This window comes from Triturus cristatus, chromosome 1_2 (assembly GCF_964204655.1).
Source record: "Triturus cristatus chromosome 1_2, aTriCri1.1, whole genome shotgun sequence".
Lineage (NCBI taxonomy): Eukaryota > Metazoa > Chordata > Amphibia > Caudata > Salamandridae > Triturus > Triturus cristatus.
The window spans coordinates 913,689,460-913,717,090 of record NC_140580.1 but is presented as its reverse complement, the minus strand read 5'-3'; the positions used below and the strand labels follow the sequence as shown (position 1 = coordinate 913,717,090).

General features: G+C 43.9%; 1 protein-coding gene across 3 annotated transcripts in view; it reads right to left on the bottom strand.

Annotated features, from left to right (window-relative positions):
* The window catches only part of NOC2L (NOC2 like nucleolar associated transcriptional repressor), a 487,814-nt gene that overhangs the window by 317,029 nt on the left and 143,154 nt on the right, over positions 1 to 27,631 (bottom strand). For all 3 annotated transcript variants that reach the window (XM_085609671.1, XM_085609674.1, XM_085609672.1), the window contains 4 exons: positions 23,498 to 23,671; positions 17,686 to 17,863; positions 13,181 to 13,312; positions 5,819 to 5,939 (listed from right to left, as the gene is read on the bottom strand). In XM_085609671.1, coding sequence (XP_085465797.1) covers positions 5,819 to 5,939; positions 13,181 to 13,312; positions 17,686 to 17,863; positions 23,498 to 23,671 — 605 coding nt within the window. The remainder of the gene's footprint in view (positions 1 to 5,818; positions 5,940 to 13,180; positions 13,313 to 17,685; positions 17,864 to 23,497; positions 23,672 to 27,631) is intronic.

Sequence of the window (27,631 nt, the reverse complement as noted above, 5' to 3'; positions counted from 1 at the left end):
ACCAGAAGTCCATAACTGGCAGAGATGCACTCCAATACAGGGAACCAGGGGAGGTTCCACAGTTCCTGGCCCAGGACAGCCTGAAGGACAAACAGATTTATCCACTTCATCCTAGGTCATGGAGTAGTTCATTGATGGGTGCAACTGGTCACCTTGATTCTGCAACCATTAACAGCAGTTTTCCTGCCCTCAACGGTTAAAAAATCTGTCTTTGAATTTATGGTTTGTCACTGAAAAGGAATTGAAGTTCTCAGTTGAAACGAGTCAAGCATGTCCTGTGGGTGGCAATGGAAAATGTTGTCCAGTTTCAAACTACAGCTCCTTAAGTTTGGTACACTCTCCTAAAACTGTTACTATGGGAATTAGGTACCACCACCCAGTCCACATGCAAAACAAGCATTGGCAAAGCCAATAGGTCTCAACAATGCAAGAGCTATTGGCTTTGCCAGTGTGGCTGCTATTCAGCATGGCTAAAAGGCATAGAGTTGAGTGTTGAAGAGGGCAGTGGCGTAGAGTGGAGTGGCAGAGAGAGCACAGTAGAGTCGAGAAGCAGAGTGCTGTAGCATAGAGCGGTGCACAGAAGAATAGCGTACAGTAGGGTAGCATAAAGTGGTACAAAGTAGAGTGCATTGGCGCAGATACCGCAGAGTCACAAGGTGTAGACTGCAGTGGTGTAGAGAAGTGTGGAGTAGCATAGAGTTCAGTGCTGTGGAGTGGCGCAGAGTAGATTGTTTCAGAGTACATTGAAGTGGAGGGGTAGATAGCAGTAGCGCAGAATGGAACAGACTGTAATGGCGTAGAGTAAAATAGTGCAGAGTGCAGTGGCATAGAGTGCAGTGTAGATTAGAGTGGGTGTACAGTGGATTGGTGTAGAGTGCAGTGTTGCAGAGCAGCGTAGAGTACAATGGCATAGAGTGGAGTTGGGCAGAGTAGATTGGCGTTTCCTAGACTGGAGTGGTTTAGAGTGCAGTGGTGCAGAGTGAATTGGCATAGAGTAGAGTGCACAGGGTAGAGTAGAGAGGCGTGGTGTGAAGTGGCATAGAGTGCAGTGGCATGAAGTGGTGCAGATTGCAGTGGCGTGGTGCACAGTAGTGTGGAGTGATGCAGAGTAGAGTGGTGTAGAGCGGAGTATGCATGGTATGGTAGCGCACTGGCAGTACAGACAACACATTTTCAACTGTAATGACCATTATATTTGCACAGACATACAGTTTTACTAATAAAACTATACAGTGCAAAACCACAAATGTGGTTGCCAAGAGATCCTCCTTCAAAGACCGCCTGGATAACAAAGCACACGACAGCAAAGAGCTCTTCCGCATCGTGAAAGAAATCTCCAATCCCGACGCCAGCGCCAACGACATCCCGCCCTCACAAGAACTGTGCGACTCACTGGCCACCTTCCACCGCAAGATCGCGGACATCCACGACAGCTTCAACTCCACGACCGCACCAACGACGCACGAATCCACCCGCCCCACGATCACCAACAGCGCCAACCGCCTGACCTCCTGGGCCAACACCAACGACGACGAGACACGCAAGATCATGAACTCCATCGACTCAGGATCTCCGTCAGACCCATGCCCACACCACGTATTCAACAAAGCAGACGCGGCCATCGCACCCCAGCTACGGAAGGTCATCAACATCTCCTTCAAAAAAGCGACATTTCCGGAAAGTTGGAAGCACGCCGAAATCAACGCCCTCCTCAAAAAGCCCAAGGCGGACCCCAAGGACCTCAAGAACTTCTGACCCATCTCCCTGCTCCCGTTCACGGCAAAGGTCATCGAGAAAATCATCAACATTCAACTGACTCGCAGCCTCGAAGACAACAACATCCTGGACACGTCCCAATCCGGATTCAGACGTAACCACAGCACCGAGACAGCCCTCATCGCCGCCACAGACTACATCAGACGCCAACTGGACAACGGCGAAACATCAGCCCTCATCCTCCTGGACCGGTCAGCCGCATTCGACACGGTCTGCCACCGCACCCTAAAGACACGCCTCCAAGAAGCCGGAATCCAAGAGAAGGCCCTTGACTGGACCTCGTCCTTCCTCTCCGGCAGAACCCAGAGCGTCCGCCTCCCACCTTTCCGGTCAGAAGCCACCGACATCATCTGCGGCGTCCCCCAGGGCTCAGCTCGACGCTGTTCAACAGCTACATGGCCCTCCTCGCACAAGTGGCCCGCCACCACAACCTCAACATCATCTCCTACGCCGACGACACCCAGCTCATCCTCTCCCTCACCAAGGACCCTCACACCGCCAAAACCAACATTCACGAGGGCATGAAGGCCATCGCCGACTGGATGAGGAGCAACCGTCTGAAACTGAACTCGGACAAGACGGAGCTCCTCATCCTCGGACCCACCCCCTCAGCCTGGGACGACTCCTGGTGGCCGACCGCTCTGGGGACAGCACCGACACCAACCAACCACGCACGCAACCTAGGATTCATCCTCAACTCCTCCCTCTCCATGTCCAAGCAAGTCAACGCCGTCTCCTCCTCCTGCTACAACACCCTACGCATGCTCCGCCGGATCTACAAATGGATCCCGACCGAAACAAGAAGAACAGTGACACAGGCCCTCGTCAGCAGCAGACTGGACTACGGCAACGCACTCTACGCAGGAATCCCAGCCAAACACCAACGGCGGCTACAACGCATCCAAAACGCCTCCGCCCGACTGATCGTCAACGCCCCCCGCCGCAGCCACATCACCCCCGTCCTGAGAGACCTGCACTGGCTCCCCATCGACAAGAGGATCACCTTCAAGCTCCTCACCCACGCACACAAAGCATTCCACAACGCCGGACCAGCCTACCCGAACAGCAGACTCAGCTTCTACACCCCCACCCGCCAGCTCCGCTCCGCCAACCTCGCCCTCGCAGATGTCCCCCCGCATCCAACGTACGACCGCCGGCGGCAGATCCTTCTCTTACCTCGCCGCCAAAACCTGGAACACCCTCCCAACCCACCTACGACAGACCCAAGACCTACTCGCCTTCAGAAGACTCCTCAAGACCTGGCTCTTCGAGCGGTAGCGGCACCCCCCCCCCCCCCCCCCCCCCCCCTCAGAGCCACTTCAGAAATAACAAAAAATGTGCTTAATTTTTGTTCCTAATTCTGATAGATTCCAAAATACACAGCTCATTTAAATGTTGTGTGCTAGAAAAAACCTCTTTCCTACCCCCCAGTATCCAGCAAGATTGTCCCATAGATGCTCTCATTTTTAAGTCGGAGAAAGAAAAGTAAACAGGCACCCTCGGAAGACAGCGCCTGACATTTGACCTTGGTCTTTGAATGCCCAGCAAACGTGACCAGATAAGAACAAGACTTAAAGGCCTGTTTACAGTAAGGGCGTTTGTGGATGCTTTAAGCAATGGGAGGGGCAAACTGAACCGGGAGAGCCTAAAGCAAATAAAGTCAGCAAATAGAAAGCCAGAAAATGTGAGTTACAAACCCAATAGTAATCAACGGGTGGCCTGCATTCCTAGGTCAACTTTCTGAAATTCCCCAAGATGTCTTTAGCAAACCAGACAGCCACGCAGTCTGGTAGGATGCGATCTAATCTTTGGTCTTACATATTTGCCCTTTGCAGTGTTTGTTTCAAACAGACCAAAGTGTTCAACTAATAAATCCATAATTGCCATATAAAACGTGACAACAGAACTTTTTCGGGCACCCTGTCTTTGTTACCCTTAACTATTCTGGGAAACTGGGTTTCATGGTGGGATTTTAGAAGTAACCATTTCTGGCTGCTTTATTGGAAATTCAGTCACACCCTGCATCTAAAACTTGCAAGAACCTAAGAAAGAGACATAGATGTAAAATTCAAGTAGATACATTATTTATAAGGCTCCCTGTTTTCCGTTTTTACGGATTTTTACAGATAAATACAGACAGAAAACAATGTGTTTTCTGCCTGAATTTATTTTTAAAAGTGGATAAATACAGAAAATTGTGCTTCTTTTTAGTAACTCTCCATGCAGTCTTTCATGAATTATAGGCCACCAGCTGAGCAGATGGACAGCATGGGAAAATAAAAAAACAGGATGAGATTTCTTTAAATAACGGCTTATGTCAACATACATTTATGGTATAATGCTAATATTTACCAGTGGATGTATTGTTATGTAATACTTGGCAGCTTAAATACCTAAAACATGACAGACATCAAAGTATATGTGCGCGTCTATCAGTTAAATAGATATGGAAATGTACAGTTTTACAACTTCATTTATACGCAAAACACAAAATAAATATGGATAAATACAGATAAAATAACCAAAAAATAAATATGGATAAATACATATGTAACTTGCCAAAAAATAAATATCATAAAACCAGGAGCCCTAATTAGTTATGCCAGTGCTCTCGGTCCCATTGACTGGCCAGAAGATAAATAAACAACGGTAGACAAGATTATTAGCAAACGCAGCTGACTAAACCCATGTTCACTCATAAGATATTTGTCATTTGGCCCTAGCTATACAAATATAGCACCCTCAGCATAAATAGTAGTAAGTGTTTGAGGTCTTATCTTGGTCAGAAAAGGTGCTAAAATTTCCTTCCAATTATTTGTAAACATAAAACTGTATTTACCCTACTTAACTGACCAATAGATAAAGTCTCCTTTGAGTTACGGGTCTAAGAGGTCACAGAGTTTGAGTTTTTTTTTATTTACTGTGCCATGCTGTTCACTCATTTGATCCTCACCCCAACCTAAACCCTGCCTGCTTGACTTCATTAACTCTGCAAAGCAACATGCAGAAGGGACAGGATATACAATTGGTTTGTACTACTACTGGTGGCTCTCAAACACCAAAGGGACACACCACGGATACAACACAGTGACCATAGAAAGCACAAGGACAAAAAGAAACATACTTTCATTTACTGTGGTCGCGACACTTGCACCAAAGGTGGCACCTTCACATTTTTGAGAGGGTGAGCTAATTTTGTGTTCCTGCCGAGACACGAAATTATTTGTTTCCAGCTCATAACAGGACAGGCCTTTTTGAGCACACATTCAGGGGAACACACTGGGCACTCTCATAGCTATTTTGCCATGGTTAGCATGTGTGACTTTCTATGGCTCTGGTAATTTAAACCGCAGCCTCTGCAAGAATGAACTTCATGGACCTGTGAACATGAATGAAAAAATGGGGGCAGACTTTGGCTGCTGGATCAATAAACGTGAAGATGCAGTGGTGGTGGATAGTTCTAAGGTGCAGCTTATCTTGCAAAAACACAACATCGTTTTTTAACCAGAGTTCCATCTGGACTAATCCCGATTGGAAGGAGTGCACCCTAGGTTGAAAGAGTGTCTTGTGATGAACTGATGAGATTCATCATGGTTTGGTTGATAGCATGTGCTGATGGTTTCATTTAAGTTTAAACCATTTAGGTTTGACTGGGCTGTGCACCTGCTGTGTAATATACATTTCACTCATGTCACAGTTACAATGTTTGCCTTTGCAAGGATGTGAAGGAACTTGTGTCTTGTGCATCCTCACTGTATTTTAATGAGAGGAGGGTATAATCTATGCATAGGTGAGTGGGGATATGATGCTGTAGAATGTTGGTTGAATCTATGCCACGTGCCCTGTTAGTTGTCGGCAGTTAAGAACAAAAAGGCTGTTCCGAGTGGTGGGCTGTACATGAGTTAATCTGCAATATGGAAGTATAACAAAGACTGTTACTTATGTACATATGCTTGCAGGTCCCTTATTCACAATGGTGATGAGGACTTAATCATTTGCTCCAGAGGAAAATCAGGAATATCAAAGCAGAGTGCACACTCACCTGCACTGTCGGCAACCTTAAACTTTGAGGGTTCTCCACCCTCGTTACTACCCACGGTTGTGGCTACGGCTGCTTTAAAAGCCTGGGCGATCTCATGAAACAGTTTTGGTCGGATATCATGCTAAAAATGAGATAAAGTGAAATTTATTTTGCAATTTTTTGTACAGTAGAACATTATCACTTAAAACAGAGAACAGTGGATTTTTATGAAAGATAGTACTTATTTATAATAAGAGCTTTCCCAAACATTTGAAAATATATATGATTGTGCCTTAAAAGTCACACAGAACAAATCCCAGACCAACAGTAGAGGCTACACAAATGGCAGAGCAAACATTATAACTAGGTCTGAGATAAGACCTTGAAGTGAAAGAGATCAGTCTGCAGACTAACTTTTCTCCGAAGGGGACCATGGTTTCCAAGTCAAACATGTCAGGCATCAATGCCTAAAATGTTTGACTTGGCCACAACGTGCTACAGAAAACTTTAAAGACAAAACTCTGTACTAATACCACAGAGCAGATACAATCCATTGTTTGGAAACACTCTGCGCCTAACAGCACTTAGCACTAAATAACATGTAAATAACAACTATCTTGGATAGAACGCCAGACGCACCTAGTAAAATTACAACAGACCACATTACCAATAGCAAAAGATTAAGGGCCAGATGTATGAAGCAGAATTGAGCCATTCGTGGCTGCAAAAGGAAAAGGCTACTTACCAGTATGCATCTGTTCTGGGCATGTAGAGCTGCAGATTCACACACTAAGCATAGATCGCCATCTGGTGTTGGGCCCGGATGTTTGTGGTTGTATTGGAATAAGTCTTTGGAAGTCACGAGATAGGTGACTCCTTCTCTGGACAATAGTGCGCATGGGCATCAACTCCATCTTCAGACTGTTTTTCCGCCAAGAAGGGAAATGATGGAGTTTTGTGAGAAACACCAATAGATGTCCACGTATGTTGTATCTAATTAAGATAATACTGGAACAGATAAAGGTAGCTAGGGAGGTGGGTGGGCGTGTGTGAATCTGAAACTCTACATGCCAAGAACAGATGCATACTGGTAAGTAGCATTTTCCGTTCGAGGCATATGAACTGCAGATCACACACTATGCATAGATTGCATAGCAGTATTCTTCTTTAGCGGCGACCACCAGTATCTGTTGCAGTAGTCTGAAATAGTGTTTTGAGTACAGCCTGGCCCACACTAGCTTGTTGTTTTGCCTGCACATCTACACAAGAGTCTTTTGTGAATGTGTGCGGTGTAGACCATGTAGCTGCTTTGCAGATATCATGTAAGGGAATGTTACCTAAAAATGCCATGGAAGCCACTATTTTGCGGGTAGAGTGGGCTTTAGGGGGAATAGATAGTGTACATTTTGCTTTGTGATAGCAAATTTGTATACATTTGACAATACACCTTGCAATCCGAGACTTTGATATGGGATTGCCTTTATGTGGTGGTGAGAAGGATACAAAAAGTTGTTTTGTGAAACGGTTTTGCTCTGTCAATATAGTAAAGGAGTGCTCTTTTCACGTCTAGTGTATGAAGAGCTCTTTGTGCTACTGTTTGTGGTTGCGAGAAGAACACTGGCAACTCAACAGATTGGTTGAGATGGAAGGGAGAAATAACTTTAGGAAGGAAATTGGGATTTGTCCTGAGAACCACCTTGTTATGATGGAGTTGTAAAAATGGTTCTTGAATAGTTAGTGCCTGTTAACTCACTGACTCTTCTGAGAGATGTGATGGCCACAAGGAAAGCGACTTTCCATGTAAGAAATTGTAGCTCACATTTATGTAGAGGTTCGAATGTAGGACCCATTAATCTAGTGAGGACGATGTTTAGTTTCCACACTGGAGAAGGTGGTACCCTGGGAGGAATTATTCTTTTGAGGCCTTCCATAAATGATTTAATGGCAGGTACCTTGAACAATGACAAATGTCTATTTTGTAGGTAAGCTGCTATGGCAGCGAGATGTAATCTAATTGATGTGTATGCTAGATTACATCTTTGAAGATGCAGCAGGTAACATATGATGTGTTGAATGGATGCATCTAGAGGATTGATCGTGTTATTGGTACAGTATATAACAAATCTTTTACACTTGGCTGCATAGCAGGCTCTAGTGGTGGGGCGTCTGGCCTCTCTGGTAACGTTCATACAATCAGGTGGAAGATTGAGGTAACCAAATTCTAGGACTTCAGGAGCCAGATCGCTAGGTTTAGCTGTGCTGGATCTGGATGTCTGATCTCTACATGGTTCTGTGTTAAGAGTTGTGGGGAGAGGTGTAGTTTTTGGTGCGTGACTACTGATAGTTCCAGCAATGTTGTGTACCATGGTTGTCTGGCCCATGTTGGAACAACTAGGATCAGTGTTGGTGACTGTTGTTGCAGCTTGCGCACCACTAATAGAATGAGTGGCAGAGGTGGAAAAGCGTACGCAAATCTGCCTGACCAACTCATCCATATCGCTTTGCCTTTGGACAGTGGGTGTGGATATCTGGCGGCGAAGCTGGAATTTTGTTATAAGGGCTTGCATGCTTGCTATCCTGGCTGGATTGGGATATGCAAAGCCTTTTGAGGCGTTTATTGTGGCACCTAGATATTGTTGGATGTGGGACGGTTGGAGGTGAGACTTTGTGAGGTTTATTGCAAACCCTAAGTCGTGAAGTAGTTGGAGTGTGTGTGATTTACACACTGGGTATGCGACTTGGCTTTTATGAGCCAATCGTCCAAGTATGGGAAGACATGAATTTGCCGTCGTCTTAAGTGGGCTGCTACCACTGCCAAACATTTTGTGAAGACTCTGGGTGCTGTGACGACTCCGAATGGGAGAACCTTGAACTGATAATGCTGACCGTCTACTACAAATCGAAAATATTTCCTGTGAGCAGGGTGAATGGGAATGTGGAAGTAGGCGTCCTTGAGATCTAAGGTGGCAAGGAAATCACCTTGTTTGAGTAGAGGAAGGACCTGTTGAAGAGTGACCATATGAAAATGGTCTGATTGTATGTAGAGGTTTAATGGTCTGAGGTCCAAGATGGACCTCAGGGTTCCGTCCTTCTTTGGAATGAGAGAATACAGGGAGTAAACCCCTGTGATTTTATGATGCAGGGGAACTGGTACTATTGCATGTTTTTGTAGGAGGTCAAGCACCTCTTGTTTTAGAAGCGTTAAATGCTCTGTTAACATTGGACGCTGTTTGGGTGGTATGTTTGGGGGAGTTGAAGTGAGCTCTAGGCAATAACCGGATTGGATGATTTGTCTCACCCACCTGTCTGTGGTAATGGTGTTCCAGACAGGAAGGAACTGTAGCAATCTTCTCCTGACCGGAGTATAATGGTCCGGGGGGAGTGGAGGGAAGTCATTGTTTGGAGGTGGAGGCAGTGCGAGTATTGATAGTTTTGCCTCTACCCTTGTTATTGCCCCTGTAGCCTCCTCTGTAATAACCTCTGGTAGATGAGGTACGGGAGGGACTTTTATAGGAAGTGGAGTTATCAGTGGTAAAACTTCTAGAGGCGCCCCTATAAGAGGAGCGACGAAAGGAACTTCTGGGAGTTTGTGATTGCAAAGCTCCCATTGATTTGACAGTATCAGTATGTTTTTTCATCTTCTCCAAAGATGAATCTACACTAGGCCCAAATAAATGTTCCTGGTCAAACGGTTGGTTTAGTATGGTAGTTTGAACCTAGAGTTTGAACCCCGAAATACGTAGCCACGCAGGTTTGCGCAAAAGGACACTGGTATTAATAGCTCGGGAGGCTGTGTCTGCAGCATCCAGAGCACATCGAATGGAGGTATTGGTTATAAGTTTGCCTTCCTGGATGCGATCATTGGCCCTTGTTTTATATTGATCTGGAAGGTGTTGTAGTAGGGTCTCTAGTTCGTCATAGTGTGGCCTATCGTACCTAGCCAGCAAAGCCTGTGTGTTGGCAATTCTCCATATGTTGGCTGCTTGAGACGCTGTTCTTTTACCAGATGCGTCCCAACAGTTTTGACTTCTTATCAGGAGGTGGAGCATCGCCTGAGGTTTGGGAGTTAGCCCTTTTCCTGGCGTTGGAGACTACCAAGGAACCTAAGGGAAGCTGCCCTTTAATGTAAACAGGGTCAGCTGGGGGCAGATTTGTATTTCTTTTCCACTCTGGGGTTAATGACTCTTGCCCTTACAGGATCCTTAAAGACTTCAGGAGCGTGTTTGAGTACAACTTTTAACATTGTGAGAATAGAAGTGGACCTTTGAGATGGTGCAAAAGTGTCTATGAGGAAATCTTCTATAGGGTCTGTGTGCAAACTCACACCGTGGTATTCTGCAGCTCTGTGTATGAGTTGAGTGAATCCTATAGTGTCCTCTGGAGGGGATGGTCTAGATGGGTAGATGAGATCTTATGGTGTAGCAGGAACAACAGGTGTGCCATAATTGTCCCATGGGTTATTTGGGATATTAGGATGACTAGGTTCCCCTAAAGGTTCATCATCCCCTTCCTCCCCAAAGGCGTCAACATCTTGAGGTGGAGGAGATTGTGAGGGTACTGGAGATGAATAGGAGAGATGTGGTGTGGAGGAGGAGGTGGAGAAGGAATTCTTAAAGGAGAAGTGGCAATGTCTCTCTTCTTCAAAGGGTGTGGAGCTGGTGCAGGTTTGTCCATTTTGCTTTTCCTGGAAGGACTAGGTATAAGTTGACCTATCTTTGGGTCTATTTCGAGAGGTTTTTTTTGGGGGGGGGGGGGGTGGGGGGGGGGGGGGAAATCAGGTCTAAAAATCTCCTCCTCTGGAGTGTGCTGTTTCGGTGCCGATTTTTTCAGGTCAGACTGTTTGTGTGGCACAAGTTTTGCAGTTGTTTTATGCTCCTTAGGTTTCGAATCAGGAGTTTTCATGGGTTCCGTTGGTGTCTTCGGAACCGGTGGTTTGTTTGGTTCTGATGATTTTTTCGGATCTGAAGGTTCAGTGCCAGTGGATTTCGGTGCCGAATGCGCCGATGTGGAACCAGGCTTCGGTGCCGACGAAGACAGTGGTTTCTATTTGGGTTTGTCTTTTGTTTTTAGTGCCGGGGATGGGGTTTCGGTACCAAGGGTAGGCTGGCTTGATCCCGAGTGGCCTGAAGGCTTGTGTTGACTTCGTTGCCGAGCCCGAAGGCGGGGCAAGTTGTGTCCCGGTGTGCACCTAGGCCCAAAGGTGAAGGTGTTACCGAAGCCTTTTTATGAATGGGTGTGGGGTGTACTTACGACCCGCTGCCCTGGAGTGATGGGGTTGTCTTTGGCGTCGGAGTCGTCGGCTTCAGAGGCGCTAATGTTGCCTTCTTCGATCTGCTCCTGCTCAGGTACATTGATGCCTTCTTGGAAGATATCGTCCGGTATCGATGATGATCGAGCCATGCTTCTTCGAGCCAGACGATCCCGTATTGTTTTCTTGGAGCGGAAAGAGACACGAGCTGGACAGTCTTTGACCTCGTGTTCAAGCGAAAGGCAGAGGTTACACACCTCGTGAAGATCAGCATGTGGAAACTTGAATCCACATTGAGGACACTTTTTGAAAGGAGTCCTTTCCATGAGCCAAAATGCCTGATGGCGCAGCTAGGCCCGAAGGCCTGCGTCGACAACCGGAGAATTCAAGTTTGTAGAGATGCGCGTCAAATGGGAAACACGATCAAAAACAATACCGAAGAATGGGTGAAGGATTGCGCATCAAAAGGTAGAACGGTCAAGATGAATTGTTGCAGACATGACACGAATCGCCCCGTGACAGCACACTGTATACTTTCAATTGTTTGAGAGCCATGTAAAGATAAGACTCTATTATAATGATGTACTATGCCTGGTGTTGACGATTCCTATTGTTAATAAAAAGAAATTAAAAAAAAAAAAAAAAGTAGAACGGTAACGACACCGAACTGGAGCGCGACAAACACATCCGAGCCCGATGGCGGAAAAAAACAATCTGAAGATGGAGTCGATGCCCATGCACACTATTGTCCAGAGGAGGAGTCACCTATCTCGTGACTTCCAAAGACTTATTCCCATACACCAACAAAGTGCAAACATCTGGGCTCAACACCAGATGGCGATCTATGCATAGTGTGTGATCTGCAGCTCATATGCCTCGAACATACCTTTCCGAATGCACAAACCTCAAACAATTTGGGTGTTGCGACCCAATACGGATTCAGTATTTGGAAGGGGAGTGTTTAGGGTGTCCCTTCTAAATACCGAATAATAGTAGTATGTATTAATGTTTGACTACCAAATTCCGGCCGCAAAAAGGGACCCCTTCCCGTTTGCGACCTCTTCCCTAGGTACCCCTTACCCTATTTGAATGTGGACCAAACATTTGTTAAGAGTAGGCCGTGGTCCTATGAACTTACAATTTTCATGACTTTTTTTAAATCTCAAAAGATTGCTTTATTTAAAAGCAATTACAGAAATGGAGGGCTGCTGACCTCAACAGGCCACCATCCCTATGTAATTCCTAACGGGTCGCAAATTGTGACCTACCTCAGTAAAATTCATGAGGTAGGTCAATTTGAGACCCGCTAGGAATGGCTAATTTAATAATGACATTTTCAGACATTAAGAACAGCCATTACCAAACAGTGATTCAGAGAAGAAGAAAAAACCCAATTTGGAAATCCCTATCTAACTTATACAACATCTGGCCCCAAATACATTTATATTGCTACCTACAAATTATAACTGACAAATACTACACGCCAGACTGTGATGAAATATTGGAAACCAGAGCAAGACGGTACTAAATAACACTGGCATTGGGTGGCCTTACCAATGGCAAAACAAGCACGAAATACATAATTATATCCGAAAAACATTTTTTTCATATAGCACTTCATACAGCACATTTCTAGGTACCCACAGGCCCCATTTAATGCTAATCAATTTTTAAACCTAGTCAGGGTAGGGGGCTGAGTTTGCCTTGTTAGGATTCAAACTTTTAACCTGCAGATCACTAAAGAAAAGTGCTCAACTTGCCAAGCTATCTTGACAACTTACATTTGCAAGCATTTTAGGAGCAAGCTAGTAAATATTTTAGAAAGCACATTGTCAATTTCTTCGATCTTAGATGTGCAATCTGCCAATTTACATTTATTGCTAGATGCTTCAGTAGATCCTCCATAGCTTTCACATTACTCACAGAAGACTTGGACAGGGACCCTATCTCTCAGGCTACAAGGAGGACTACAGACAAATACATAAGCATGCCATCACCACTGAAACTTGGAGTATAGCGTGCAGGGGGCTGTGCATGCACGTGCTGCAAATATAATTTGTGATCTTTCATGTCATTGTGAAATTGCAAGGCAGAGAATAGTTTTTGCTCTAGGAGCACTTGGTGCAGTAACCGACCTTTGCTGCTTCTTTCCAGCTCTCCACCATCTTAAGGGTTACCACTACAAGTTCAGCTTTTTTGCTTTTGGGGGCGGCAGATTCATCTTCGTCGTCATCATCATCATCATCATCATCATCATCGTCCGCTTCCTGTAAATATAAATGAAAATATAAAGTAAGCAAATGCAGCAGATCTGCAAACTGACAATCTTCTAGTCCAAAGGATTCCGGAAGGCATCTGACAGATAAAAATCCAAGATCACGTACCTGTACCTTTTGCTACATGCCACATGCACAGTTCCAGACATGGACCCATAAAGAGTCTGGGATTCCCGGTACTCCTGTCCACCTCTAACACACTATATGTTCTCATTTTACATTGCAGAAACTGCACAGAGTTTGTTCCTTAATATGTTCTATTGATAGGTGAATAATCCCAATGCTCAGGGCTACGACATAGAAGACAGTCGGAAGAATTAACACATGACCCTCTCTGCACCTATTTAAAATCTGCTCAGGCTGGTAAGTATGAAGTTCAGATGCCAGATTCAGATAATCTAAGAGCTGCAAAAGAGAGAGAAACAGAGAGCAAAAGACCAGAACTACTTGGGGGATCAGAAGTGTGAATAGAGTGCCACAAATAGAAGAGGTCCTGGCTGCTAGAGAATGAGATAATCAGTGTGGTGAGCAACAATTCATTCACGTATCTTAGAGGTAAAAGATGCTGGTGGTGGTGAGTTAATATGATTACCTCTAGAACAGCATAAATTATGGCATATAAGGACAGATTGTGCGCAGTTTCATCGAAAGCGTAGCCTTATACCATCAGACCATCTGCTAGATGATAACACTGTTTACGGAACTATGGTGAGGGGGATGGTAAATCTGAGTCTTATGGAAGTTAGTGGTTTCTGGCTATCTTCCAATCAGATTACTGTCTTGGTGTGCCAGTGCCTCCGGTACTAATGCACTGCAATTAACCAAGTTACTACCTTTGTACGCATGATTCACCATGACTAGTTAATATGAGCATTCATGGCTTGCTACTTGAGGTGGTTGAAGGAATTGAATTCAGACATAATTTGTCAAATTGCCATATTCAATAAACTGAACTTCCATTCAGAGTTGCATCTTTTCAAATATATAGATATTTACTTACAAGTAGTTAAAGCTGTTAGCGTATAATAAGAAATGAGAAACAACAGGCTTTCAGGGGAAAAGACATAACCCCAAATTTGAAGAGCTTGCATGCTAAAATACTATCATCTGGACATGGAGTCTACCAGATAATTTTCTCCTACAGGTCTGAAATCACAAGTCCTTGGCAATCTATGAAAATCAAGGTATCTCAGTCTTTGATATGGTCAATGTGTCTTATTGATTAAATGTGCCACATATGCTACAATTGGGTCTAATATGTTATATATCTTTTGCCCTTTATCTTAGTATTTTCAGCTGCTCCAGTTGTAAGAAACAACAAATCCACAGGTAAGAGACGATCTGTTTGAATCTGCTGAAAGCCGCAAAAAGTATTTTGGTTCAATCTTGTCATTTATGGCAAAACACATTTCTCAAAACAGACAATAATAATGTAATAAGCATGCACGGAAGATACCCTCATAGAAAAGAACAAAAACAACCCAAACATCTCAGACATGGGAAGAAGCAGCAGAGACTGGAGATAAATTCAGCTCCCACAACCAGACTGTAACAAGTCTGCCTCAAGTTTCTCTCCCCCCCCCCCCCCCCCTTCTCAGAAGCAGTATTACAAACATATACTTTGCCAGGGTAGAGCGACAATCCCAGCGAAGAGTACCTCAAACATGCCCACAAAGGGACCGGATATGGCACATGGATTAAAAATCACCTATCCTTCTTCAAACTCTTCAGAAAAAGTCCAGCAGAAGAGAGAAGCTTTACACTGGTCTTCTTCTCTGACCCATGCCATGAAGCTTCCTGATGCAGTCACCCTTGTTTACCATCAATGTTCGTGTTGGTTCACAGTAGCTGCCTTTTCCCCGACTAGTGTGTCAGGGTTCAAGTCACGAAGAGCAAGAGTTTGGATTCTCCCAGGTACACTGTTTTTGCTTCACATGGCAGCTCGGAGAATGTTGCAGAGAGCTCAACCATCACGGTGCCCTGTTTCCAAATTCTCCATTAGAGCCTTAAAGGGAAATTTCAAGGCCTTCCTCACAGGTCACTCTTTGCCCTCCAATTCAGGCCTCAACAAGTCACTCACCACTTGGATATCTCTTCCACTAGCATTTTACAGGAATATCTGAAGGCACCCTGAGGAAAGACCCCTTCTCCTCTTGTTGGCCATAGTTTCACTACTATTCTAAGCTTTAAGGACTTAAAGACCTTTGTCTTTTTCTCATTTGCAGTCTTCTTTTGCTGTGATTCTACAATATTCATCTTTCCAGCGAGGTCTTTGAGGTTCCATTCTGCTGACTTTCGAACATTTTCCATTTTGTCCTCACCACCAGTTCTGTGTAAAGTGCATTACAGACTAAGGCCTGTCTTTTCACCCACAGTTAGCCAAGCTTCAGTTAATGAGTACTCAGGAACCGCTCTGGAATTCTCGTTCTGCAAACCTCAATTGGTTTGTAAGAATTTCTCCCTGTGACGCCTCGTGTCCAACACACACCGAGTACCAAAAGTAAACAACATATAGGAATGGATTTAAAGGCTACAATAAAACGTACCCACCAACACTTTACTTAGAGCATCTAGGCCTCTGAACTCTTGATCAGGTTGGTGGATCTGGGTCTATCACCAGCCCACTTTTGAACCATGCAATGCTTTTGAATACCTTGATCACTCACCTCTGGGTGGCCTTCAGTAATCTGCCATGGCACCCCCAAACAGAGAATAAAGGCCTCTCTCAACACCATGTGGGTGATATGTGTCTCCAGCCAACTGTTCCCAAAGGTTTAGTACAGAGACATAGGCCAGGAGGCCACCACAGCAGAAACACATACAAGCAATCAAAGCATGTCAGCAGGGCTGGACTGGGGATCCAAAGGAGCCCTGGCAATTTTCTTGTACCAGCCCCTGCCTAGCCCCAGGAGGCTAGAATCACTTGCTTGTTGCTTTTATTACTGGGGACAGATATTGCAGCACCGCTGCAAAAACGGCCCCATAGTTCCATCCTCCTGAGGAAACGCCTGATACACAGTACGGCAAGCCCAGCCCTGCATGTCAGTAGGGTTACCTCGTAAGGAAGGCAAAAGCACACTTTCAGGATCAATTTGGAGTTGGGGACTCAGGTGGTAGAATTGCATCACTTTCCTCAGGACACACTCAGGGGACTAGGGGTCAGACCCGAAGCACAAGAATAACGTGGCCATCCTTGGCTCCAGTCAACCACAATCTGCTCCAAAATGTTTTAGATGTCCAAAGACCAACAACGTATGGTATTGTGGGAACACAACCGACAAATTTCATGGTCTTTGAAAAAGTCAAATGAAACATGTTCCAAGGTAAAGTTCCAGTGTTTAGTAAACTGTGCCACCTCGGGATCTATGTGCATTTGTATGTTCTGGGCTACTAGCTACTGCTGTGTATGGAAAAAAAAAGTCTTCTTTCAGTGGCCCACCTTTCATAGGGAGAACTGTATACTGCAATTTACTGTATAGCTACTGCACCAGTTAAATTTTAAGTTAGCTGAAAAATAGTTGTGTCATCACTTAATTTGTTGAGAGAAAAGTATTCTGTTCTAAACAAAGTTTGATGGACTTAACTTTGCAGTATTTAATTCTTACTCATACATTTAGATCCAAATGTGTGGTCATTTGTCTGAAAATCATCACCTCCATCGGCTGCACAAAGACAACAGAGTAATTAATAGCTGCGCATTTTGAACCATGTCAGACTGTTTTGAGAACAAGATGTATCTAAATGATTCCCATTTATATTCACCATATGTAAAAGTATATATTGATTGATATCTTGAAAACCTGAAACAGCTTTTAATGCCCACCACTGGACACCTCTTAATATAATCTCAAGATCTTAAAAGAAGGACTAGGTCTTATGTACCAGTGACAAAAGTGAGTGCAGCTTGGAATCAACACTGCCATTTAGGCCTGGCCCTGCACTGCCATTAGAATGCCACGTACCAGGATAACATTCCATTAATTGTGTGCAGTCACATTTCAGGAGAATGTCATTCTAGGGGCTTTAAAACAAAGCAAGTGTTTCTGCGGATGTAGCAAAATGGGAATTGAAAGATTCCAATTAGAAAATGCGCATGCTTGTTTAAAATGCCGAAATTCAAGTTGCTTATCATGCAGAAAGAATAAAATCACATTGCATACAAATTGTTGTATAAAGCGTGACACACACAAAACACTTTATGGAGGAAAACATTTCAGATTTTACTGCTAGATAGGAGATGTTTGCTACAAAGAAAAAGTACCCTTGGCTAGCCCATAAGATGGGCTGCAGACAATGGAAAGAGAAAAAGCGACAGGAAAGAGCAGATTCATCTCAGCGTGTTAGTACAGACTCATTTATTTTACCTCCAATTGGTCAGGAAGCCTGTGTGCACCGCTCTCATCATCTGAACTGTCCGAATCATCGAAGTTCAGTAGTGTGCGGTCGTTGTCTTCGAGGAACTTGTAAAACTCTGGATCCTTCTCTCGGAGGCGGGACAGCTGGTCCTTGTGTTCAGATGCTCGACCTTTGGGCTTCAGCTTCCTAGAGAGGGCAGAGAACAAGAGTGGGAAAGAGGGCTTTCACACCACACGATGCAAGCTGAGTCAATAACAATATCGTTTAAGCTTCTATTCATAGATAAAATGGTAGAAGGTAATTTGGGAGTGGGGATGCAAATAGGAAGAAAAGAAACAACTGTGTAAGCTGAACCAATGAGCGGATCACAATTAGGCTACAGGAGAAATACTGGCAGCAACTAAACAACTTTCAGGATGCAATACCTAATCGTAAAAGGTCCACACTGCCCGAGTCTACATATCCAAAATTGGCTCATTGTCAGCCTTTCACTTTTCTCAAGTTTCTATCTCACTTCTATGCCATACTATGGCATTATATACACACACACACTGTTTGTGTATATATATATATATATATATATATATATATATATATATATATATATGTTAAAAATCACTGAAAAAAAACAAAGGTTAACCCCTTCCCCGCTCATGACGGAACCGTTCCGTCATGAGCCACGGTTGGCGTGTGCTCATGACGGAACGGTTCCGTCATGACAATCCTGTTGGCGGCCGCTCCGCCTGCGCGGCGCTGTTTCCCCGCCTGTGCGGGGCGACAACGCAAATGGGCGGAGTCATGACGGAACCGTTCCGTCATGAGCACAGCTCAACTGTGGCTCATGACGGAGCGGCTCCGTCATGAGCACAGGCCCACCGCGCTGCCCCCCTGCCCCCCCCAGCACTGCAGCGGAATGTCCGCAGCAGCGAAGGGGTTAAAGTAACGTTATAGTTAGGTGTGATAAAAAAAGAAAAAGATCTGTTTGTGTTTTATTAAAACATAGAAATTTATAGGAAAAAAACAAAGGTTAAAGTAATATTATAGTTAGGTGAATGTGTCAGTGACCACATTAACGTTTTAAACAATAAAAACAGAAATTTGCCATAGAAAAAAACATGGAAGCAAAGTTATCTCTGCTAACCATGCACCCGCACCCCGCTATACACTGCTTATGACGTCATATATTACATCACTCATGACATGTTCTAAGACATTATTTGTGATATCACTGATATATTTTAAACCAGAAGGTTATGCTGTTCCTCTGAAATGAGAGACAAAACACAGGTAATTATGAACCAACCTGACCGCTGAGGTTCAAAGTTGGGAATCCATTGTATTGGATTATAATGCTGACATGTTGACCTACTACTTAGAAGAGCGCCACAATCTGAGACATTACCTCGCCTTGCGTCTTATAGTTTTGTTTTTACTTAGGGTAGGAGACCCCTTGATTAAAGTTGTTTTCTTAGGTACTCCCAACCCTATTTTACATTCACTTCCAACATTGATACACATCTACACACACGAGGCCCCCCCACCCGCACTTCACCTAACAGCTGTTGGAAAAAGATGTCCGCTAAAGTGCCCCTACTATAGGGAGCCCGTCAGGTATTGCACCGCCGACCCGACGAGGAGCAGCCTGATGATGAAGCATGACATCCAACAGGGTGTGTGAGGGCATGATAATCCAATACAATGGATTCCCAACTTTGAACCTCAGCGGTCAGGTTGGTTCATAATTCCCTGCGTTTTGTCTAATTTCAGAGGAACAGCATAACCTTCTTGTTTAAATTATTGTCCTTGGGTCTTTATGCTGGACCTTTATGAAAGCCCACTGACCCCTCTTTGTTTACTCATATCACTGATCTAGTCATGGAAAACCCCAAAGCTACAGTGACGTTATAATTTGGAAATAGAATTTAAAAAAACGTCGAAATTCACACAAAAAAACCCACAAAGTTTAGAGGGAGGTTATAGTTAGGTTCAGGTTTTGCAGGCACAAAACCTTAAAAATTCAACAGTTCTTCTTATGTCAAGAAACAATAACTTCTGCCCCAAGGTACCTATAAATCACGCTGCCATGCACAGTTTCCTCATCACAAATGTTATTCCATATGTTGCAGTTATATTATGAACGTCCAACAAGATGTGATTACTGATGTAATATGTGGAGTAAGTAACAGTTCATGACGAGGGCAGAAGTTATAGTTATCTAAGTGCACGAGTCACTGGACCTGGCCCACACGGGGGGCTCATCTATTAACACGCAAGGAAGACTGCGCTTGTTTTTTTGTTTAATTTTTCCAGAGGCACGCGGATCCGCTACGATTTTCATGGGAAAATGTTTTTTTTAATGCTTTTTGGTCCTGGTGGGGTCCCTGGGGAACCCACCACCAGTCCTAGGGGGGTCAGGGTATTCATACTCTGCCCACCTTCTCTTTTTTTGGGGTCCAACCGTGATCAAGTTGTCTGTGACAACGAAATGAGTCGGTTGTTTTCTAGACCTGGAGACCTTTTGAAAAATAAAAGAAAACTGGGGAACTCAACATTTCTGGGAGTGCGATTTCATTGATCTGAAAGGATTTTGTGGAAAATAATTGGCGTGGCTCTGCCTGGAAATTCGCACGAATTGATGCACCGTTGGTCTGAGCGAAGTAGGAGTCAAAACATGTGAAAATATATATATATATATATATATATATATAGATATATATAGATAGATATACACACACACACAAGTCCATTTTGCCCTTTCAATATTAGTCTATTTTGAATCAAAGTTTGATCTCACTCAGCAACAAATTGCTACAAAAAACAAGTTTCAAGAAAAGGTAAGTAAAAAGGTGTTTTTCCTCATACGTTGCTTGTATAAGAAAAAACACGAGTTGAAAAGAAACTACCTGTCAAGCGTTTACCCATACATTTTTATGAAAGTATCAAGCATGGGCAACATGGGCATTGGTGGATACTAGAGTTGTCTGGTAAACTGAAACCTGCCTGAATCAGAGAATTTGACACTTAGGCCTGATATTGTTTGTGGTTTTAAGGGTAGTGAGTATACTTGCAAAGAGGATGAATTGGTAGAACATTTACCAGGCAGTGAGGATCTCAAAAGGATGGTTGAGAAAGATTTCAGTACAGAAGAGGTGAGGCTGTAGTTCCAGATAATGGAGGAAGCTGGTCAAAAAAGCCTTTATTATATATTTAGGTACATGGTAAAAAATAACTATATGTTGGCACTAGATCTTGCTGATGTCGTACATATCATGTAAGTAGGGATATGTGCTATATCTTGTGTCACATAAGAAAGAAGGATTTAATATGGTTAAATGCTGATGGGCATTTCCCTAGAGGAGATTGGTGGGGCCTAAAACATGGTTAGGGATGGAAGTGGATGCTGCTCTATTAGGAATAAACTATTACCAGTTTACATTACACGAGGAGCGTCCGGTATGCGTGAGGAGTGGGGGAAATTAAAAAAACAATTTTAACGTACCTGTAGCCGTCCAGTCTCGCTCTTTCGCTCCTCTTCAGGAAGGTACAGGCTCCCAAAATGCCCGCGGTTAATCCTGAAGCTGCTCGTGCATGAGAGCAGCTCCAGGATTGGCCTGAGTGCCCACGATTTGCGCGCAAGGACAGAGAGTCTGTGCCTGCTCTGTCCAATCCAGCTACATTGCTGGGTTGGAGAGAGTTCTTACTGCGCATGATGGTTTGGCTGGCCTGAGACAGCCGGCTAAACCATCATGCGCACTGATGGGAGTGCACTACCACTCCCCTCAGTGCCTGTCACCACCAAGCCCCGCCCTCAAGACTCGTCCGGAAAGGAATAATAAAGCAAGTGTCATTTTGTTTTTCCTGTTGCTTTTTTTTGGGGGGGGGGGGGGGGGGGGGGGGACGCTCCTCTGCCATAGCGGGGGAGCCGCCGCCACTGCTTTACACACCTTTGCTGTTGGCCCCAATGCACATAATATGGATTCTGCTCAAGATTCTATTTTCTTTTAAAACACTCACTGTACACTGCAATGAAATCTGGGCGGACTCAGCACCTGGCAGAAATGGGACATCACTACTGCCATACCTAAGGAAAGAATCTCAGACAGACTGAAAAATGAAAGACAGAACTTTTAATTGAGAATTCGAAAAGGCAATACAGGTATCAAGTTTAGAATGAGTTGCAGCGACTAGACTGTGAAAACAATCATCACAGTGACAGTTTATATCCTGCAAAAGCATTATTCTGGCTTTCTTCTTCACACACCAATTTAATGGTTGCAGGTCTAGAAAAAATTCTTAGGCTTGCAGAGGTTATCCTCAGCCTCAACTATACAAAGGCTTTCTTTAATGGCTCTTGCACGTGGAATCCTTTGTGAGGTTTGCCGCTTCTTCAAGCTAAAAGCAGGGATTGTTTTTTAGGAAATCTTGCACTTGAAGGGAGATACTTAGTTGAAATTTAGAAACTCAGAGCAGTCACACCTCAAAAAGACAATATCTTGCACCCAGTGCTGTTGATTCCATAATTTCTGTCCCCTCTGTTCTGCCCTCCAGCTATAATGTCTCTCATGCGTGGATCTAGTTCAATGTGGAGGCCACCTGTGAAACTCAAACAATTTTTCCTGACAAACTCTAGCTTCCTAAGGAATATGATCCTACTTATTTAATTTATACTTTAGGTCTCAGCTCTTCTCTAACTTAGATCATTTGCTCCCATTTAAATCTTTCACACTCATGCCTATGTTCAATTTCAAGGTGCCCTTCAAACAGAAAGATTCTGAACCTGTCAACTCGAGTAGGCTGGGAGAAGCTCATAATAAACAGAGGCCATAACCTTTCTGGCTGATTTAATAGTGAGTTTAATGCCACAATCAATTCTGCATGCATGTTAATTATTCAGTGCCATACATATCCATCTGAAGCCAGCGTCTCTTCTCACAACTGTGTCTAAGTCAGTATAATATAAAGCCCAGTAGTACATGGGAGAATAAGAGGATGAAACATCGCATTATATAAGGTTGGGGCTTTAGTACCTGCAAGAAATATGATCTATTAAGCCCAGGATCATTTTTGGTAGAACGTTAAAGAACTACAGTGGCAAAACCTTGATTTAGTGTTTTGATTTACAGGTCTCACTGGGAGGATGCGAGACTTAGTTTTCCCTCACTCCACGATAGGTTACAAGCAATAAAATGAATGGGCCACTACATGTCATGTAAGCAATATTTTATTCAACACAATCGCTCATTATGTTCAACCCATACACTCAAGCCTTAATAAACTGGTTGCCCTCTCAGGGGTTGTAGAAACTGCATAATTTAGTAATTCTTAAAGGAGTTAAATCCCGGTCACCTGAGCTAATCCACCCAACAAAACATAGCAAGGACTACCTGTCTTGCAAACTCATTAGTGAATTCATCCTCAGCATCTCAGATTAGCTGAACTTCTGAAGCTTCTAATTTTCCTTTCCAAAGCAGGCGGATATGAGCAATAATGTAGAAACACCACCGGTGGAGGCTGTGCCTTCTCAGCAATAGCATAAGGGATCTGAACCTTTCTTCACAAGATTCAAGAGACTCAAAAGGTGCAATGCCATTGACAGTTTCACGAAAGATGTTTATCTGACTATCCCATTGCTTATTACACGGTCGCAGAGATTTCAGTAATTGTATATATAAATATATATTTTTTTAAAGAAACGATGGCCCCGTCGTGCACATTAAAAGAAAATAATTACAGTAACTCTACGAAGCAAACAAAACCTCTGTTTGAAAAGAGTTCACACTTGAGAAAAACATTTCTACATAAGAAGATAAAAGAACTTACTTTTCCACCGTTTGTACAGTTTTCTTCTTCTTTTTCTTGAGTGTTAACCCATTTTTCTTTGCATTCCCAATGTTCGTGGTGATAGCAGGGCCCTCATCTTCCTCAGACTCTCCGTCAGCTTCACAGTCAAACCCAGTGGTCAGAAATTCATCCACGCTTAGGTCAGCTAGTTTCCTGGTTGACAGAAAATAGAGTAAAATCATAACAAGGTTCAGAAAACTCACATAAACCTCTAGTAGCATGGACTACAACTGACTGCAGAAAAGACACCAAAACACAATCCAGCTCCTTTTGGCCTAGTTCTCATTTCGAAGCTGGGAACCTGCAGATTTAAGTGTGGAGAAGCAGAGTATTAACAATCCATAAAAACAACAAAAAAACACTGGCAGGTCTCGCCTTTTTGATTTGCTGATGCAGATCTACGCGCTTTACCAATGCTTTTCGGCAATACTCTCAAGACCCAACATATACTTACTCCAAGATAGATACATGATTTCAAATGAGTGCACCTACATTACTGAATACAAACTGCGACAGTTATACTCCAAATCCATATCAGAAGAAGAAATCACATTCCTCATGCACTACATGGCTACCCACAGAATTATAGTCAAGTTATTAAAAAGAATTGTGTAAACTACAAAATGGTTCCTAATAAGTCAGAATTGTAATCCAGGTACCTACTCACTTATCACACACTTCCACAAAACAGGTGTGGACAAAAAAAAAAAAAAAACATCTGTACTGACCATGGTCCCATTGCCTTCCGCTGGAAAAAAACTTACTTTTGACGTCTTTCAACTTCTACCGTAGAACTATATGTAGGGTCCGTAAAACTCACATAAATCTCCAATATTACGGGCACCTTGTTACTGAAAATGGCTGGGCAGAGACCAATTTTAACAATTCCCAACAAGAAGGAACTTTGCAGCAAGTGGTACACCATCAATCACAAATAGTAAGAACATACCCCCAATAAAGGAAGACAGAAACAAAAATGCCTCGTATTTGAGACCATTATGAATCATCACTAACTACCATACACTTATGAGACCTACATGACACAGTGACTTAAAAAAATTGCAACATCTAAATCAACCAGACGGCAACACATTAGACCTGCTGACAAGACTCAAATGGACAACCTCATTCAGTTGCCTCTCCCTCGTAAGGACATTTTTCGATTTACTACTTGCTTAAACATACGCTTAGCAAAGGTCATATCAAATTCAATAAAGCATGCAAAGCTGACCACTTAGGACGACCAACAAATCACTGATGCCAACACTGTGCTCTTCAGCACCCCTTCAAGATCTATTAAAAAAATGTAAACTAGCTCTGACTCAGAGAAGCAAGATCCCAACCCAGAGACCCTAACAGTATCTGTTACGATTGATGCAGTCACTTGCTATTACAGCAAACAGGCCTGATCTCCTGGCTGGACTCATGCTGCCACTAGTAGCGAAGGTTTTCCAAACAGTCATTCCAGGAATATTATTCTCCCACTGGCTGGGTTTCCCCATTGAATCTCATCTGCTCCCTCACAGCCTGCAACTTCAACAATACAACAGACAGTCCCAGGCCGCTGATTGATTTGAGAAAAGAAGCCAGGCACCAACACCCAAGATCCTGTCAACTGCCCTTTCCTCTTGAGAATGGGCTGTTAATGTACCAACTATCTAAACTTCATTGAAATTTCACACTTAAACATAATATACAGCACCACTCAAATACAACTCAAAATAATGCAATGGATGCAACGAAAACAGCTCAACTTGCAAAACTGATGCTCCAACACACTACACAGTGTTGATATCTCCAAGTCACACCTTCACAAAACTAGAACGTTAAATACACTAAAACCCATATGCTCACACAACCAACACCACAGCAAGATCTATACAAATGCTAATTTTCACCAGAAACAGACATATCGACAGGACACTCAGGGCTACAGCCACAACCAATCACTTCAACGGAACACACATTATCACATTCCCATATGAATAAAGTATGTATGGGCATGCTGACAATATACACCACAAAAACAATTTAAAATGAACATTTTAGCACCAACAATACAGCAATGATGTATGGTTTAAGTCCGAATGCTGCAAACAAACCAGATTACACCTCGCCAATCACGTGCCTAAATCCTATTGAGCATAACATACTAGGCGCAGCAAACCAAACTCTCACATCAAAATACACCCAATTAAACAATGATTGAAACACAGAGCTTTAAAAAACAGTATTGGAACTGAGATTGCACTCGCTCGCCGATGACATCCCCAACAACATCAAACTGAACTCAATAGAACACAAGTCATCAACTCACAGGCTCATACAAAAAAACAAGCATTGGCATAGCCAATAGGCCTCGCCTTTAGGACCTTACAAGTGTTTAGCCATGCAGTACATTATCCTTGATGCTGTGCCACCAGGGTTTGAAGAGCTATACAATAGCTACACACTAGATCATGCAGTCCGAGTTAGGAATATATGCTTGCCTTAGTAAACACTTTTGAACACATTCCAAGGCTTTTTAACACCATGGTAGAAAAACAAGTGGCTTGATGCAAGTGAACGGCATGAAGCGAGAGGAAATGATGCTTTCAGAGAAAGAAGGTCTTACAGAGAGAGAGTGATGCCAGACTTTGGCAAACCGGAGGTACTCTCTGTACTGGGAGAAGGTGCAAGCTGAAGGAGAGATAGACCAGATCTGCCAGGGGGGAGGTTTGAGTAAGAACATAGGTAGGGAGAGGTGTGCTCAGAGAGTGGAGAATGCACTTGCGCTGTTCACCCTGTACCTCACCCTGCAGTCACACGAGCACACTACTCACCCTGCACTCATGAGACACTTCACTCGCCTGTCCCCCTCAGTGCTCACTCTGCAATCTCAGTCAAACAAGCCCATCACTAACCATACATTCATTCGTCCCACTCTCCATTTACATCCGTACCCAAATTCATAAGGTCACCTCACTCACCCTGCAGTAACTCCTCTTACCCTACTCTCACACTGATGCATCGCTCACCATGCACTCACATGGGTACTCCTGTCACCCACACAGCAAAGAGGGTTAATGTGCCTGCTACAAAGAACGTCTACCATGCAGATCACCCAACTGAGTGTGAGTAAACTACGAGTAGCCCTATAAAAATATTGAATGTTTGTCAGAAAGGGGCTGTAGAGAGATGAGGTGCATTGTTGGCGAGTGGTAGTGAGAGAATTCATGAAGAAGGATGAAATGGGGGAGGGGCGCCAAAAAAGACTGTTGCACCGTCCGCGACAAGTGCTCGGGCCAGCCCTAGCTGGCAGTCTTAGCCCCCCTCTGCCCCCTCCCCGAAGTTCGAGTCTAGTTGCGCCCCTGCATATTGGAACTCCATAAATAGCACCATTTCTTTGAGAAGCACTGAAACCGAGGGGTGACATAAGAAATCCATTGGACTAATCCGCCGAGCGCTGCCTGGAAGTGTTTTGTAATGTTTTTTCTCGGTTTGTGGAAAACGACTTCTCGGGTTACTGGATATTTAAATATAAAATAGATGCCAACTTCTTTTTCATTATTTCTCAAGCGAATTAACTTGCAAGCTAAGATGTGAGCAAAAGTGTGCTTTTTCGAGAAAGGAAAAAATCTGCGATGCTGGAGAAAAAGAAAAAACTTCCCAGAGCACAACTTGAAGTACGCCATGCTTTTCCCGGCCAGGCTGCGGGTGGAATCCGAGGGTCGTTCTCATTTCTTTGACCGTCCGGAGGCGGCGGGGGATTGGTTGGACACTAGGGGACATGATCGAGAGGGACTGGGGGCCGCGAGTGGGGAGTGCCCACCGGACCGGGCCTAATGTATTGACACTGGGGCTACTTTCTGGTGATGTCACCTCTTTTTTGGGCTCAGGGTTCCTTGACTGTCATGCTTTGTCCTCCTTCGCTTGGAGGTTGTGGTGTGTCTTGAGGGGGTTCTCTTTCCTCCTCCAGGGGGTCTTTTTGTAGTTTAGTTCATGCAAGGGCGACAGGCACACTGCAAGTTGGGGGGGGCTGTTTGGGCTCATGCAGGGGTGCAGGGTGGGGGGAGTTTTGTTTGGAATGTTGGGTTGGGTATTGTTTGTTCGTACCACAAGGCAGGATTATTG